Consider the following 16,882-nt stretch of genomic DNA (forward strand, 5'->3'; position numbering starts at 1 on the left):
CACATTTTTTCACACAAAGATTTGATATCAGGGGGCCACAAAAATATTGTTCCGAGAGCCGCAAGTCTTGGACCCCTGATTTAACTCATCATGGATGAACCATGAGCAGAAGGTAGCTGCGGACCCATCCGGTATGATACGGTTACGGTTGACTCGCATGTTTGGTTTCTGCAAAAGTTTTACGCCGGATGCCCTTCCTGATGCAACCCTCCTGGATTTATCCGGGTTCAGGACCGGCTCAGGGAGACACTGCTTGTGCCGCCCCGAGGCTGCATTTCCCTGTGACTTGTAAATGAGAGGATGAATTGATGCATGTCTCTGTATAATGTGTGTATGTGTGTGTGTGTGTGTGTGTATTGTTTCCCTTGCATGACACCATGAATGTATATTTTTGGACTTACTCTGATGACATCTTGCACTGAAAAGACTCAGTCAACTAACCGGTAGCTCAGCCTCTAACCAACTTCCAAACCCGTCTGTCATGGCGGAACGGTATTCGTATCGAGGTCTCGGATTGGCTGTGCTGTAAGTCAATCAAACGCGTCGATGCCGTGACGGGGATGGATGATAGGCTAACAGCTATTTTAAATGACACGCGATCTCTCCACACTACTTATACTGTCATGTATTCGGCGACTCGCGGTTGAGTCGATTTTTACATTTATTTTGAAAGGCGGGGCTCCGCGATCAACCCGTTTGCGATCGACCAGTAGATCGGGATCGACGTGTCCGGCGCTCCCGCGTGGATGTTTGTATGTCTCGATATTGCATGTAAATGGGAGGGTGAATGATTGTTTGTCTCTATTGGACTCATGAATGAATGAAAAACGTTTTTTTGTCTGTAGCTGACAAGGGAATGAGAGGGTGAATGGTTGTATTTCTCCATATTACATAATAGTTCTCAGACAACGTTTAGGGTGCAGGCCGACATCATTTTGTCCTTGCAGGACTGAAGGTTCTCGCTTCTGGCGGCGCACCAGACGCCTCATCTCACTCATTTACAGGAAATAAATGAATGGATAAATCCAGGAATAAATCAACACGGCGCTCGATGCAAATAACGCAGGAGTTTCTGCTTGCGAGTGTTTACGCCTGCAAATTAAAAGTGGAACCAAGTAAACATCAGCGCAACGTTCGTTCGTTCGAATCCCTCCCCCTGTTTTTCAGGCGGGGCTTATTTGTGTATTTTGGTAGCGGGTACCTGAATTATCACAATAAACACAACAGTATCAATAAAAAATATAATGTCAATTAGAATGCTGTTTTCATCTCATCACTGTAAAAGGGATTTCCGTCTGTTTGCAGCGAGGGTTTAATGCGAACACACACACACACACACACACACACTCGGTGTATCAATACTATGCTTCTCACCATTTCAAGGGTGTGATGAATGAGTAGAGTCTGGCCTATCTGTGGATCGGCGGCGTTGTCACTACATCCTGCGCGAGAAGAAATTATCGCTTGCAAAGGCCAGCACACGCGCACACACACACACACACACACACACACACACACCCCTCCCATCAACCGCCCCTAACGTACCCTTTAGCATATTTCTGAGTGACGCGCATAGGAACCGACAGCGACAAATCACTGCGTCGCCAGTGAGTTATTTCTGTCAATTACGGCTGATAAATGGCTTTGGAACTGTGAAGGCCAAGTGCATCAATCCGCCGCGTCGAGGCCTCGTCTTCGCCTCCGCAGTCTATCGATTCCACTTTCACCGCCTCCGCGGTCCAGTTATGCCCCCCCCGTCCGACCGCGGAGGCTAAGTTGAGTGCTGATGTCAGATGAAAGGATGGACATGGAACCCGAGCTCTGCTTTGGGACGCGTTCATATCAGATCTCAACTTCAGCCCCGGCAGCACGAGCGCCGAATTAAAATAGATCCGCCGGATCCATCCTTGCTGCGATGCCTCGAACCAATCGAAGCGGGGTTGCGGGTCGGACGGGGGGGGGGGCGGGGCTTGTCCCCTTCGATAACGCGGCCCGACCTTGACCGGCTGTCGGGGCACCCGCTTTCAGAGAAAACACGCCACAAAACCAATTGATTTGTATTACAGCCATCGGGCTCTTGATAGGATTTTGCTCTGAAAGAACCCCCTGCCGTTTCCCGCCGCCCCATGATCCCCCAGAATTCTCCCCCTTTCCCCCACACAGCCAGATGAAAACAGCCGCGCCGCCAGTCGGGGGTCCGTGATGAGCATTTCGGCGGGATCCCCCGACGCCTCTTTGACCGATTCTTCCCCCCCCCCGCCGGTCGGAGGCATCGATCGGCCGGGAATCGCACGGCGCCGGCCCTGATTGCCGATGTCAGCGTGCGGCGTGAGATCGCCGGCACGGAGGGACGGCCAGGAATTACATTTATCACTCTCTGTCACAGGCGGCATCAACACAACACATGTATTGCGCACTCAAGCGAAGTCTTATTTTGCCCCTCCGGTTGGAGATTCGAGTGGCGTAGCTGAGAGAGAGAGAGGGTGATTTTAGACTTTTATAAAAGACTTCAAGCGAATCATACTTGTAAACGACCACTTCCCTCAGCCGTGGTGGCGTGTTTGGAGTGTGTGATTGAGATGCGGCGGCGGCGACTGTCTCTCTGTTTGCAAATGATCGTGTCACGCAAGGATTTAGACTTCTCGTTCCGCTCCGTTCGTTAGTTAGCGATTTTCTTTAGAAGAGAATCTCTGCACTGAATTTTGGTTTATAGTGGCCATCATCCCTTTTTTTTTTTTTTTTTTTTCTCTTCTCCACTGAAAGAAACAATAGCCATTTTCCTTTGCTCCGGAGACAATGAAGTGCCTACCCACTTGGCGAGCGACAGGCCAATAAAAAACATAATTGGATCTGTCGATCAAACGCCGCCGCGGCGCCCGGGTGGCGTCGGGGCGGGCAGATGGGCGGTCTGCGGTGAGGCGGGAGCGCTCCGGACAGCAGGGATGGAGTGCAGCGGAGGAAAGAGTCGAGCTCTTATCGCGTTGAGCTTCCGAGCACAGTTTGCCTGGGGAGGCGCCTTCTGCATTCGCCATGTTTTCTTGTTTGCGGCTGAATAAACGGCTCACCCCGGCCTCTGAAGGTCACCGCGGACGAACGGCGAGGCGTCCTCGCCAGCCGTGAACGCATCGGAGATGTCGTGTCTTCCGCGGTAAAAGGGTCTTTCATTAGTCGGTATGCTTCGGCGGTGCTGCAAGAGTCACTTAACTCCCCCTCTTAGCATAAAAACACCTGCGTATCGCCGTGTTTGCTCCCTAACCCGGATTACGAATGCCTTTTAACACGTGCGCACTCGCACATGCGTTTGTCGCCTCCAGTTTTAATGGCAGCTGCTCAAATTAGGAGCCCGTCCGCCAACTGTGAGTGCACATTAAGTTACCGTCCTCGTCTGAACCGCCCCGAAAACCCTGCTCCGGCTTTTAGGAGCCGCCTCTCTTTCGTATTCGACGACAATGTTTTTCCATTATGAGCCGAAGAGGAGATTGTTGTGGGCGGCGGGGCGGGCGCTCTCAGGTGGTCGCATCGATGCGCCGTTTGTTTTTGTTTCCAAACATGCAGGCAACTTTTTCAGCTCTAAGTACAAGCAGGGCTGTCCGTAGCTGCTTGGCGGACCGGTGCAAATCTTAATTTTGGGAACCGCATCGCCTATATTTCGGGTGATTTGGCTGTTTACCTCCCAGCACGAAGGTTCCCTTCGGTTCTGTGATTGACAGGTTAAACCCCGCCCCTTTTAATCCAGTGTCTGCAACGATTGGTTCCTGCCTCCTGCCCTGTAAAGCAGTGCATAAGATAAGACAACATCAATGAGAACAACTTTATTTATCCCGAAAGGAAATTGTTGTGCCAGAGTTTCAAGCAAAAACATAACAGTAATAGATAATAGTAGGAAGGAGGAAGAATAAGAAATACAATGAAATATCAATTAACTTATTAACTTTATTGATCCCCACAGGAGAAATTCCTTTGTCACAGGAGCTTAACAGTTTTAAGTGTCAAATAAATATGAATATAAATAGAGTGAAAATTTGGAGACAGTTGGAAAAAACAAAGCACATCCACAAATAAATAGACAGCAGAGAGAATAACAACAGCAACGATATCAAGGATAAGACTGGGAAAAAAAAAAAACAGACAGGGACAACCAAAACTAAACAAAATATAGCAATGACAAGAATAAAATAAAAAACAAATAATAGGCAAAATAAAAAATAAATAAACAAAAATAGGCAGGATGCGAGTGGGCCGGGACCAACGGGGATAAAACGGCCGCGAACCGAAGAAGAGTGGCGAGCATAGAAGGTGTTAAGGAACCTGCTACGGACGCCAAACATGGATTCAGTGAACGCTTTCAGTCGATGACCCATTTCAAATCCAGCGTCTCAAGGTTACATGAGGAAACACAGCGACGCCGCTGGTATCAGGGAACAGCTTATTTTAAATAAACGGCTCACGCCGGCAAACGATTTAATCGTTAAATCGTAGAAAACGACTGTAATTGTGGCATAAATACGATCATTATACTGATTAAAGAAAGTAATGACATCATCGGGGGGGGGGCTTGTTGCTCGGCACGTCAGGACGACGGTTGCGTGATGAACAATATAGAGCGTTATGTAAAAGCAGCTGCGATTGTGACATGCAGCTGCTTGAGGTGACCCAATTAGTACTTTTTTTTTAACGCCCACACACAGACACACACACACACACACTTGCATAAAAGTTTTAGATGCTAAGTGCAGTTTGCCTGTTCACATTCCAAGACACAAACTCTATTCAAAACCTCAAAATCCTCCGCAATTGTCAGAAACTGTGCGATTTATTCAGGTTGTCATCTCCTTTCAAAGCAATTATGCTGTTCCCCCATAAATCCGTCTTTTTATAGTCCTTTGGCGCCTCTTCAAAAACATTAAAAGCCAAATATTCAGTTTGACTCCCTGCCAGTAATCTAGCAATACCCTTTAGCTATGGCCTCATATGGCGCTACCTCCATCATCGCCTCCCGTTTAGACGATCCATTATGTTTTCGTCGGCGTTCTAATCCGACTCCGGCAACTCCCGTCGTACAACGCATGAATAAACGAATTATGAAATGAAACCAATTAAACATCGGATTTTGTCGGGCGGCAGCAGTTTTATTTCCGAAATTATTTCGATTTTAAGGAGATCGTTAGCATCCGCCGCGAGGTTTTTGCGGCAGCGTCTTCGGCCTGTTCCCCGCCGTTTAATGCCTGCAAGTCTGTATCCCCAAAAAAATTACCCGAAGTCCCAGTACCATCCATGATATGAAGAAACAATGTCGTTTAGAAATGTTTAGAGAGACCCCGCCCCATATTCAGGTAAACGCAGCATTAGCCATAAATATGTAATTTTCCAGTGGAGGCAGTGGTTGGCGCCTCCACCCCAAAGCAAGCATCCCTAGTTTGATACTGACAGCGTGTGTGGAGTCTGAATTGGTTTCCTCCGGGTTCTCCGGTTTCCCCCAATACAGTCACTCCTTACTTAACGACGTACTTGGTTAATAACAGGGCGTTACAGCGTTACGGACTTCGACCAATATTCATTGAAGTTGCGGCGTCAACGTATACGCAGGGAGTACGGTGGCAGCGCAGTCGAGAGTGTAAGTGGACGCACGAAAAGTCAAGCTTCAGCAACTAGCAGCGCGGAAATATAGCCAGCATCTTCTCGCATTCAGTCACCATTAAAGAGGTGTACTTTAATTTGTTACCTCCAATTTTTATACAGTAATTTTGATACTTTTATCCCCTGAAGATGTCGGAAAAAGAAAGGCAACTAGTACGGCTCCATTGGAAGATAATGGTATAATTAAAGATCTACAGCGATAACACCAACTCTATTGTCAGCATTAGGCTAGGCTAACTTGTAACTTTTCACTGACAGTAGGCTAACTTTTAGGCTATGGTAGGCTAGCCTACCATAAGGCTATACAATGTACTACTTATATATGACGATTTGAGTCGACACAAAGGGAATCCTTCGCTTAACGACGAATTCGCCGAACAACGTGGTGGTCGGAATGGATCTTCATTGACTCGTTGAAGCCGTAAGTCGGATCAACGCTTAAAACACCACAAACGAAATTTAAAGTACGACCGGCGAATGCAAACAAGGCCGCCTTCCTCGAATAGGCTCAGTGAAGTAATCGTCCGCTCCACTCGCTGGCTAATTTACGCACAACATTTGTTTTAACATCACAAACATCACAAACTCTTCTTACTAAATGTAGGGGAGATGGTGACATTACTCTCTGAATCCTCCTCCCCTTCATATCCTTTGGGTAACTTTAGCTCGAGAATGAATTTACATTTTTTGACGGTAGTTTTAAAAAGAAAATGGATGATAATAATGAATTAGACAAGGAGAGGCAGGTCTCGGTGAAGCTGGTGAATTTTGGGGTCTACAAAAGACTCTTTATTTGAAAAGGTAATATTTTTGTCATCGATCTTGAGTGTATTTGTTTTTAATGAAAAGAAAACTTACTCAGCAAAGCATCGAGCCGGGGGGGACGAACGTGTCTAGAAATGTATATCGTATATTTCTGTCCACTATTGTTCGGAATCACTCGTCCAGTAAAACTGAATATAAGGGTATTAAAAATGAAACAGTCTCCCCGCTGTCGATATTAAACGCCCTCCAAACAATGGGGAGGCTGAGACGCCGCGCAAATGGCAGGGGGTTGTTACTTTTAAGGCTCATTCATGCTCACGTTACGAATGTGAACAGGTATATCCGTCTCAAGACGGTTCCAAATTCCGCATTCCACTGACTGTTTCGAGGGATTCCCAGTTCGGACATCAGAGTATGGCATTCTCTTTCGAACAACAGTTCGATTCAAACGTGTCCGTTCTGCTTTACAACCAATACGCACAAGAAGGCAGTGCGGTTATCTTACCATGTTTTAAAGTTCTGAATTTCCGAGTTCTGAGTTCCATTTCGGACGATAGTTCAATTCGTGTCGTGAAACAACACCTCCAGTTTAGAATTTAGAAGTTCGAGTTCCAAGTTTCGAGTTACGAGCCCTGAGTCCCACGTTGCGCATTGCGCGTTCCATCGTAGACGGTGAATCAATTCAAATTATTTCAGACATCGTCTCGAATCAGCGAGTCCACTAGAGGGGAATGCAGAGTTCACTTCCGTCGAGTCCCATTTCAGACGATAGCGATCCGCGACTGTGCAGATTCTGGTTTTGGAGCAAACTTCCCCCACGCTGCCCTCCAGCGCGACTTCTGACTTCAGTATTTCTTCGTTCCCTGCGTCTGGCTCGGTATCTGAAACTCCCCGATAAACGTACAGAATGAACACAGAGAACGACCCGAAGGCTCCGTCAGTCCGCGGATTTAACGTTGAGTTTAAATGAGCCCTTAAGGTGTCGTTGGACGTTTGCGAAGGAGTTCAGCTCAACATCAGCGGGTTCTGCACGCCGCCTGTTAGCGTGAAAAACCGTCCGTCTCAGCGGGTCGGTTAGCGACGACCCGCGCGCCACCTTTTCTCATTTCAGTCGTGAGAGACGCTCCACCGCTCGAGGCTTCTGAGGAAAATAATTACACCGAGAGATCCCCCGCGGGGAGTTAAAACAAATGACACAGAAAATAGCCCGTCCCCGCTGCCAGTTAGCGGAGCCCTGCCTGGCCCCTTAAACTTTTTTCTTCCGCTTGCAACGCCTACGTGCCCGTGAGCGCACGAGCGGCGTCGGTTAAAACACACTCGTGAAAATTAGTGGAGTCGGGGAGGGATCTAGTTTATGGACACGGTATAACCGGCTTAGCGTCAGAGAGGGGAATGCACATACGGTACCCGGGCGGTTTGAAAATACGGCGAACCCGAACGGGCGGCGGTTCCCGGCGAGCCACGCAGAACATTACTCATCATTACAATCGTCGCTGGCAGTATATTTTCATCACATTAGCGCGGTATAATGAAGCGTAGCGTCCTCGGCCCCGCTCCGAACAGTTCGCCATTAGCGCGGGCCCGGGGGCGCGCACCCCGGTAACCTAATTGAACTCTTTACGTTTAGTTTATTGTGTAATTAATTGATTACGGCTCTGGCGTAGGTGAGGCGGAGCCCGGGTGCAGCAGCTGTTGACGTTCTTTTAAATTCAGCCGCCAAGAATCCCCGCCTTCTCTCACTCTCTCCCTGTTTCCTCTCCAGGAGCAAGGGAAAATCGGCGTGACGTTCAACATCGGGACGGTGGATATCAGCGTGCGGGAGACAACCACGGCGGTAAATGACGGCAAGTATCACTTGGTTCGGTTCACCAGGAACGGGGGCAACGCCACCCTGCAAGTGGACAACTGGCCGGTCAACGAGCACTTTCCCTCAGGTAACGTCCTCCTTACTGTCGCGTGACTGACATGGTAGTTTGAAAGTCAACCCACACCACCTGTCGGATTAATCCAAGGGCGGCAGCAGGAAAAAGAAAATACGGAATCCAATTAGGGAAGCCTTCTTTTTCCCCCTTTCTCCCCCCCCAAATCTTGACTTTGGCTGCAGCGGAAATATGTTTAATTGGCTTCTGTTCCTGTGTCGCGTAATCTAGCGGCAGTTTGTACCCGCCGCACTCCTGATTGGCAGCGGTGGAATCACGATACCCAAGTGGACATGCAAATTTTCCCTCCCCCTTTTTCCCCGAGCCTTGTCACCTCCGTCGGTAATTTCTCAGACGCGCCGTCGCCTCCCCCTCAAAATCCATCCGTCTCTTTCCCGCCGGCGCTCGACAGTCGTGAAAGTCGGAGTTCGGATTGAAAGAAAGTCTGCGGCGGAAGATCTTTAAACTGCATCGTGGCGGCCTCCTCTCTACTTTCCTCTTCCGGGAATACTTGCTCCCTATCCTCATTCATTTATTCATCATCCATACCTCTTATACGGTCAGGGTCGCCAGGAGGCCGGAGCCATTTCCAGCCGTCATCTGGCGAGAGGCTGGGCTCGCCACGGACCGATCGATCACAATGCCGAGCGTAGAAGCTTACAACCGTTCACACGTCATGTAGAGAAACAGCCATTCACGTATGGGCAATTTGGAGTCTCCGGCTGATCTTCTGCTTTTGGAGGAAACCCAGGGGAAACCCATGGACTCCACAGAGAAAGGCTCCACGTCGAAATCCAACCAGGAACCACTGCGCCACAGTATCGATCTCCAACGTTGAACGTGAGACATGAACGGTAGACTAGCTAAATGCCGTTAGCCCACATTTAATGGCGACTCTTAGCAGGAATATCACGTCGTGCTTGTGCGGCCGCTCCCTCCGACCTCACTCCACAGGACAGGATCTCCTCGAGAAGTCACTTCTGCAAAACAAACTGAAAGGTTTCGAGAGGCATTTGGTTGGCGGGTAACTGAAAAAGGGATGAAGGGAGGCGCTCGCGCTCCCCCGCCGGCCAGATAAACCCTGATATCTTCATTCCTTCCCTGAGGTCATCAGAAGCTGCACGGCAATGGAATAGAAATAGTCATCGAGCTTCTTTGAAGCCTCAAACGCTCCCTTGGTTTGCCAAAAAAAATTTAAAAAAAAAGCAGGTGTGCCGCTCTTAGAGAAACCTCTTCTTCTCACCCGTGGATTAAATTGAGTTGTCCCGTTTTCTCCGATGCCTCCGTTCCGTCGCTCCCTCCCTGCAACCCTCGCTCTTCAACATTCCGAGCAGCGAACATCGCCGACGTCACCCAGAGGAAACCTTTGAAGGCGAGAATTTATTCAGAGGTACAGCGGGCTAGCAAAGAGCAACAGATTTGCTAATTCAAAGAAAGAGTACTCACTGTTAGGCAGATGAGAAGCTTATCCGAAAGTTAACGTGACATTGCATCACGCTCGTATTTGTTTTCCGAGCCACAGAAGCTCGAGACCGCTGGTTGGTCGGCGTAAAGAGCAACGAAATAGGAGTTGATGCCTCTCTTCTTGGTTGCACGCCTTCGCCGAGGACGGGGCAGCATCCTCTCCTGGCGTGACCCCGGCAGGCTGTTTCGCTTTGGTGCCGTGCCACGTAGGTGACGCTAATCCCTTCTGTCTCCGGCTTTCTTTTGCCATTGGCATTCGTTTGCTTCACTTCGGCCATACAAAGTTAGATGGGTTTCATAACCGCGTTCCAGCCGCGCCGACGGTGATAAAGACCGAGGGACTCCGTGACACGTGAGGCGCTGATTCGAATCTGTATACAGGGCCGACACGCCGCTCTTTATCCGATAAAAAATAACCGCTTCCGTCCTCCCCCCCCCCCTACAGTCCCTAAGAGCGCTCCATCTTCAACAGGCGGTAATTTCAGGTAGCACGGTAGAATCTCAGCTGTCTTATCAATTACCACAAGGTGCCTTACGCATCAGCGCTCAGCAGTTGTTTTTCAATCATGCCAAGTGTCGGACTCAAAATCAATGCCCATTTACAATTCCCTGTTAATCATCTGCGAGGTGCGTCGCCCTGTGTCAGCAACGCACAACAGAGCCCGGCTCTTGTTCCTGGGCACCGGAGTCTTTACGGGACGACCCCCTTCGTAATCTGTGCCCCGTTCCATCCAATCGCTGTTGTTCTGCAGCAGGAGCCGATTCTCACCGATCCGCCGCTCACTCATCATCGTCACTTGGCGGGGGTGATGAGCGAGCAGACAAAATAAAGCGGGTAATTAAACAAAACCGAACAAGTCCTCTTGGCCATACTTGAACATCTCTTGCACCTGAATGTCCAGCACTCCCTTTATAAATCATATACATATGTGATGCCACAGTAGATGGCAGTTTGCAAAACTGTGTATGCACTCAATCCAAATCATTAGGGTACAAGTCTTGCACCTGTATGTCCAGCACTCCCTTTATAAATAACATACATATGTGATGCCACCACAGTGGACCATGGCAGTTTGTTACACGACTGCGATTCAGGGAAGACGATGCACTGCGTTTGGCCGAGAACCAACAGAATGCTCGTTAACTTCCTCTTTCATTGTTGACCTCGCAAAGCTGTGTATGTACTCAATTCAAATATTTAGGGTACAAGTCTTGCACCTGTATGTCCAGCACTCCCTTTATAAATCACATACATATGTGATGCCACAGTGGACGATGGCAGTTTGTTACACGACTGCGATACAGGGAAGAAGATGCGCTGCGATTGGCTGAGAACCATCAGAATGGTCATAAACTTCCTCTTTCATTGTTGACCTTGCAAAGCTGTGTATGCACTCAATCCAAATCCTGGGGGTACAAGTCTTGCACCTGTATGTCCAGCACTCCCTAAATAAATCACGTACATATTTGATGCCGCAGTGGACGATGGCAGTTTGTTACAGGACTGCGATACTGGGAAGAAGATGCGCTGCGATTGGTCGAGAACCAACAGAGTGTTTGTAAAGTTCCTCTTTCATTGTTGACTTTGCAAAGCTGTGTATCTACTTAATGCAAAATCATCAGTAGCGAGCCGCTTGTCGCAAGCGCTTAGCCTGCAGTCCAGAAGCAGATGGAGCATGAAGTGACAGTATGGCGTCTGGAGCCGCACGCTCTCGTGCTAGCGACCCAACGTACCCCCCGCTTTTATCATCCGTCGCTTCCCCCGCTACTTGCAATGATTAATTCTCCCCTCCTGTTTGTTTTTTTTTTCTGTCTGATAGCATAAAAGTACAAAGGTACACAATGGAGGGGCGAGTGAGTTCAAGTGTGAAGAGGTAGTTCAGCCACGGGACCGTGGCGATGGATTTATGGGTCATTGTGATTTCTTTTGTCGGGTTGAACTGTGTCATCCATTTGAAGGGCGTTCTGAAGAGGCACATATGTGCTGTGATTGTGTGTGTCCGTGAGTGCCGTGTACCGCGTGCTGTGTTTGCCTGTGAGAGAGAAATGTAGCAAAACTCAGCTTTAGAGCTGACACATATACAGAAATCATGATATACAAATACCAGTGTAATAATATTTTTCATTTATACATACAGAGATATAGATGTATGTACATATGTATGTGTGTGTGTGATTGTGTATAGATATATTTGTTATTTATGTTACGTTATTTATGTTTGTATATATACACACGCACATAGATAAATATGAGTATACACACACATAAATTTGTATGTGTGGACATATAAATTTGTGCATATATACATGTAAATACGTATACACACACATACATACACACACACTGGCACAAATACAGAAATCAAAAGGCATTTATAATTACATATAAACATATAATGTATATGTTGTATATTAAACAACTTTTACAGAGATTTTTTTACTTTCAAATTGAATCGTTTCCAGAGAAAAAAATGAATAAATATCTGAAATATTGAATTTTTCCTCAAACTCAGAGCGGGTATTTGTGCTCCGACTGATGCGATACAGAGACAAAGTGCGTGTTTGTGTGTGTGTGTGTGTGTGTGTGTGTGTGTATCAATCTATCTATAGCTATAAATCAGGGTCCAGATGGTTCACATCCACAATTTATTGAATCTCTCCTCGTTTTTAAAACTTCCACTTTGACCTGCAGTGTGTGAAGCGCAGTCTCTCCGCCGCCCGCGTTTACATTTTATTTTTTGCAAATAACCTTCGCGGGAAATAGCCGGCAAGGGAGGCAGAGGCGGAGGGGGTCGAGGTAAAACATCCAGTTTCGCTATGGAGTTTGATTCAAAATAAAAAAAATAACGCTAAAGTAAGTTCAAGAGGCAAGTGGAAGTAAAGAATCTGAAATCACAATGTGAAATATTATAGATATATAAAAACACACACATAAAAATACACACACAGATGCCGGAGATCAAACCCTGGTCAAGACAGCTCAGCCAACTGTAAGCTAACATATAGCGACAAGACGCTCTCAGGTACTTATATAGCAGCGAGTCGAAATTTGAAGCGGTAGTAATAAACACAGTATTCGAACGACGAGATTACACACTTCCCTGGGAGATACTGATCAAAAATAATTTGCAATAAAAGTAAACCTCGACTTGGCAGTCTAGTCCCGATACGGGCCAACGGTGATCGTATCAAACGACGGGGAATTACGGCGACGGCGTCATCGCAGAGGAGTCGCATCCGCGTTGCGTTTTTTTCCGAAAGCACGGAACCAACCTCCACCGGATGGCAGATTCGGGGGGAACAAAATGTGATTTTCACACGGAAAAAAATATTGAGGAATAATACCGGAGAGGGGTTTGCTGACGCTCAATCCCCATTCTTCCGCAGGAACAATATGCCTCCGTGCTGATCCCGACGCCGCAGCTCCTGCAGCTTTACGTGTGACGGCGTGGGCGTCGGGCGCATGTGTGTGTGTGTGTGTGTGTGTGCACGGCCCGCTCCGCACCCCCTCCTCAAACGCCGCCTCCTCAGATCTCGAGTTTTCTCCTTTTCGTTCTTTGTTTTTTTTTGTTTTTTTTGTTCTCGGATTCCTTTTCTTATCTGCGTTTCTCATCCCTTTTCCAGTCAGTGTTCATCAGGGCCGCGCATCTCACTCCCCACAATTCTGTGTACTTCTGTGACAACCGGCATTACTGCAGGGCCCGTCTTTGTTTTAGTGAGAGGGTTCCAATTTCCTTATATAACACTCCAAATCCCTTAACTCCTTGATTTGGGATTACGTGAGCTTCTTGCGTGAGGTTGAAACTCACGATCAAAGATAATCGCTAGGCCGGACAACACCGTTCTTTGCGGGAGCCGGCGGAGGCTCGGGCGTTTTCTCGCCGCCCGCGGGTCTAACAGCTTCAAGAAAAGTCAAGTTACGACACGGCCGTCTCATGACACTTTCTGTGTCGGGCGGGTCCGGACCGCTTTCTGAAATGATCTGCGGGAACCCAGCATTCTCTCATGTTCCATAATCAGCGGTGGGTACAGCAGGGTGTCATCTGCATAGAAGTGAACATTTATGGAGTGCTCCCTGATAATATACTGCTCAAAAAAATAAAGGGAACATTTGAACAACACAATGTAACTCCAAGCCAATCACACTTCTGTGAAATCATAATGTCCACTCAGGAAGCAACACAGATTCATTTTGACTTGTTTTAAGGACATTACATCAAAGTTGGATCAGCCTGGAGTTTGTTTATACACTTTAATTTTGAGTGTGATTCCTAATCCAGACGTCCATGGGTTGATACAATTGATTTCCATTGATCATTTTTGTGTGATTTTGTTGTCAGCACATTCAACTGTGTAAAGAGCAAAGTATTTCATAAGAATATTTCATTCATTTAGATCTAGGATGTGTTTTTTAAGTGTTCCCTTTATTTTTTTGAGCAGTGTATTTACAAAACGCAGCATATATAGGCTAAATAAAAGTATTGGTCCAAGCCTTGCAGAACACCATAATGCAGCCGTGGCCATCTCTCAGGTGAACATGTTCTCACTCCCAATCCGTCAGCAGCCCTTACCTGAATAATAGCATTTTCCACATCTCTCTGTTCAAAATGAGAAGTTGCGCTAGTCTACCCCGAAAATAAACGTTTCTCCCGGTTGGACAAAAAAATGACAAGAAAGAGTTGGCTAATCTGCAGATATTGGGAGTGAGAACATGTCGCTCAGGGAGATACGCCTTGATCCAGTGCGGTGAAGGAACTCCAGCGCCAATCAAAAGGAGTCCAGAGATTAGTCTCTTATCTGATGCACGTAAAAGGTCATTTGTAAGTTTGACCAACGCTGCTCGACCGCAGAAGTGCATCTTTGAGTGTGTTATTTCATAGAATAGAACTTTATTAATACCGAAGGAAATTGTTTTGCTAGACAACCCCAACATTTCATTCATTCACTTGAAACATGATTGATTTTATTGCTGTTTGGTTTCCTTCTTGCAGAAAGGGGAAGAGTCATACATTTTAATGGCCAGTAGTAAGAAAGACCTTCAGCGGCGTTCTGCGGTGCTACTCGGTGCTCTCGGCCGAAGGCGCTCTGCCAGGACGTCAGTCCAGCATGCGAGTGGTGAGCGTCGTCGTCCCTGATGTGGAGCAGCTTCTTCAGCGTCCTCCTCTCAGACTTTTCCACAAATGAGTCCAATTCAACATCCAGAACGGAGCCAGCTTTCCCGATGAGCTTATCGAGTCTGTTAGCATCGACGGCGCGAGATGATGATGCTGGACACCGACGTCTGAAAAAGCGTCTGCACGGTGGTTTCAGGCGGCGCTGAGCTTTCGTGTATGCAGCATCTGTGTTTTTAGTCCAGTCTAACTCGCAAGAACGTCCGTCCGCCGCACTCTTGACGATCTTTGTTTTGAATCGCGGACGACGCAATTCCTCAGGAGCGAGATAAACTCCCCCTCAACCCCCCTGAGGCCAAACACGATCCGAGACAGGATCCCTCTCCTCACAACTCGGACCGAGACCGCCGGTGCAATTCACCCTTTCAACGCGTTACGTTCCTAAATGCTGGATCCGCCGCCCGGGCTTCGTTCGCCATCCGACGGAGAGCAGGACGGATGAAGGGGGAGGGAAAGTACGCAGAGCAGGGTGGCGGAATCACAGGATGCAGATGAAGGGGCGGAAAATAGCTGGATGGGGGCCGAAGTGGGAAGAAGATTGATGAGCAGGAGGACTTAGACGGGAGAGACAGATATCAAAGCGATGTATGTGTGTGTGTGTGTGTGTGTGTGGTGGTGGGGTGTAAGAAAGGTTTTTTTTTTTTTTTTTTTATAACCAGCTCCGGCGCTGAGCGATGGAATGATGATCTCCTCTGACAGGGCTGCAGTATATTACAGAGGCTTCGAGCTGAAACCCAAAAGGGAAACGTTTAGACCTCGTCCCTGGAAAAAAAAACAAAACATATGGCGTTTAAACGGCGCAGACACATCGCACAGTGCAGTGAATCATCATCATATCTTAATATATATATGTATATATATCCAGTTTGTGCGCCTGACATAAAAAAACTGGCTGCAGACGCGGTTCATAGGTGTGATTTATTAGAAGTGAGCAGAGATGAGAAGAGCTGCTTGCTGGGGTCGGCCTGTGAGCGACATTTAAGAAAGACGGGATTGAAAACTAGATATCTGGATATGTGTCACAGTCGTACATTTATGTTATATACATATAGATATGTGTGTTTGTGTGTGTAATCTCTAATGGTTTACTGCCCTTTTGTCGGGCGTCATGGGCGTTGAATAGACTCTCCTCTCACGTACGTACGTTTCAAGCGTTATCAAATGTCACTGCCCATTTATTTCCCACGCACGCTTTTTCACTTGCAATTAATTCACCGGTTAGCAATGCGGAGATCTGGGTTCACTTCCGACTTCTGTTTCAGACAATAATAACCGTTGCGACGTTGATGTAGCCGATGATGTTGAACGTTATCTTCTTCTTTGTTCCTGTTGCACGTGAGCGTCCCACGCAACTTTGCCCCCCCACTACTTTAAAAGCCTCAAGTTTTGTTGATAGCAGCAAATTGAAGAAAAACAAACAGCACCGTTTCAGCGCTCTCTCTCCACTCTACCAGGCCGGAATCAAGCATAAAGTCATTAATAAAATTTCAAAGAATTAAATTCACATTTTTTTTTCAGTTGAGATTTTCTCCTGAAGGTTATGGAGTCAACTTTTAGGAATTTAATATCCACTTGGAAAACTCATTTCTCATTAGCCGGATAATTACCTTGTTGTGTGTGTGTGTGTGTGTGTGTGTGTGTGTGTGAGGGGTGTTTGGCTGCCGCCTCATCAATCACTTTAAAAAAATGCAAGCGTTTTTCTTGAGATGGCGTCATTAGCAACGCAGCTCTGTTTCCACTTTGGCAAAATCCAGCACCTCTGCGCTGGACTTGAGCTGGAACGTAGCGACGGCTCCTCCTCTTCCTCCTCTTCCTCCGCCTCCTTCTTCTTACCTCTTTCTTGAACCCACTCATCAAACATCTCCAGCCCGTTCAACGGGTTCGCATATGTCCCCGTCCAAATTAGCGCATCTGGCGGCCGCCGGA

General features: G+C 47.4%; 1 protein-coding gene across 14 annotated transcripts in view; it reads left to right on the forward strand.

Moving 5' to 3' along the window:
- The window catches only part of nrxn3b (neurexin 3b), a 302,281-nt gene that overhangs the window by 253,559 nt on the left and 31,840 nt on the right, over positions 1–16,882 (forward strand). For all 14 annotated transcript variants that reach the window (XR_015104508.1, XR_015104509.1, XM_086143044.1 and 11 more), the window contains one exon: positions 8,165–8,336. Coding sequence is in view for 12 of the 14 variants with exons in the window: in XM_086143044.1 (XP_085999170.1) it covers positions 8,165–8,336 (172 nt within the window). In the remaining 2 variants the exon portion in view is untranslated. The remainder of the gene's footprint in view (positions 1–8,164; positions 8,337–16,882) is intronic.

Source organism: Fistularia commersonii, chromosome 36, assembly GCF_037954325.1.
Source record: "Fistularia commersonii isolate RoL2024-O1a breed Wild chromosome 36, RoL_Fcom_v1.0, whole genome shotgun sequence".
NCBI classification, from domain to species: domain Eukaryota; kingdom Metazoa; phylum Chordata; class Actinopteri; order Syngnathiformes; family Fistulariidae; genus Fistularia; species Fistularia commersonii.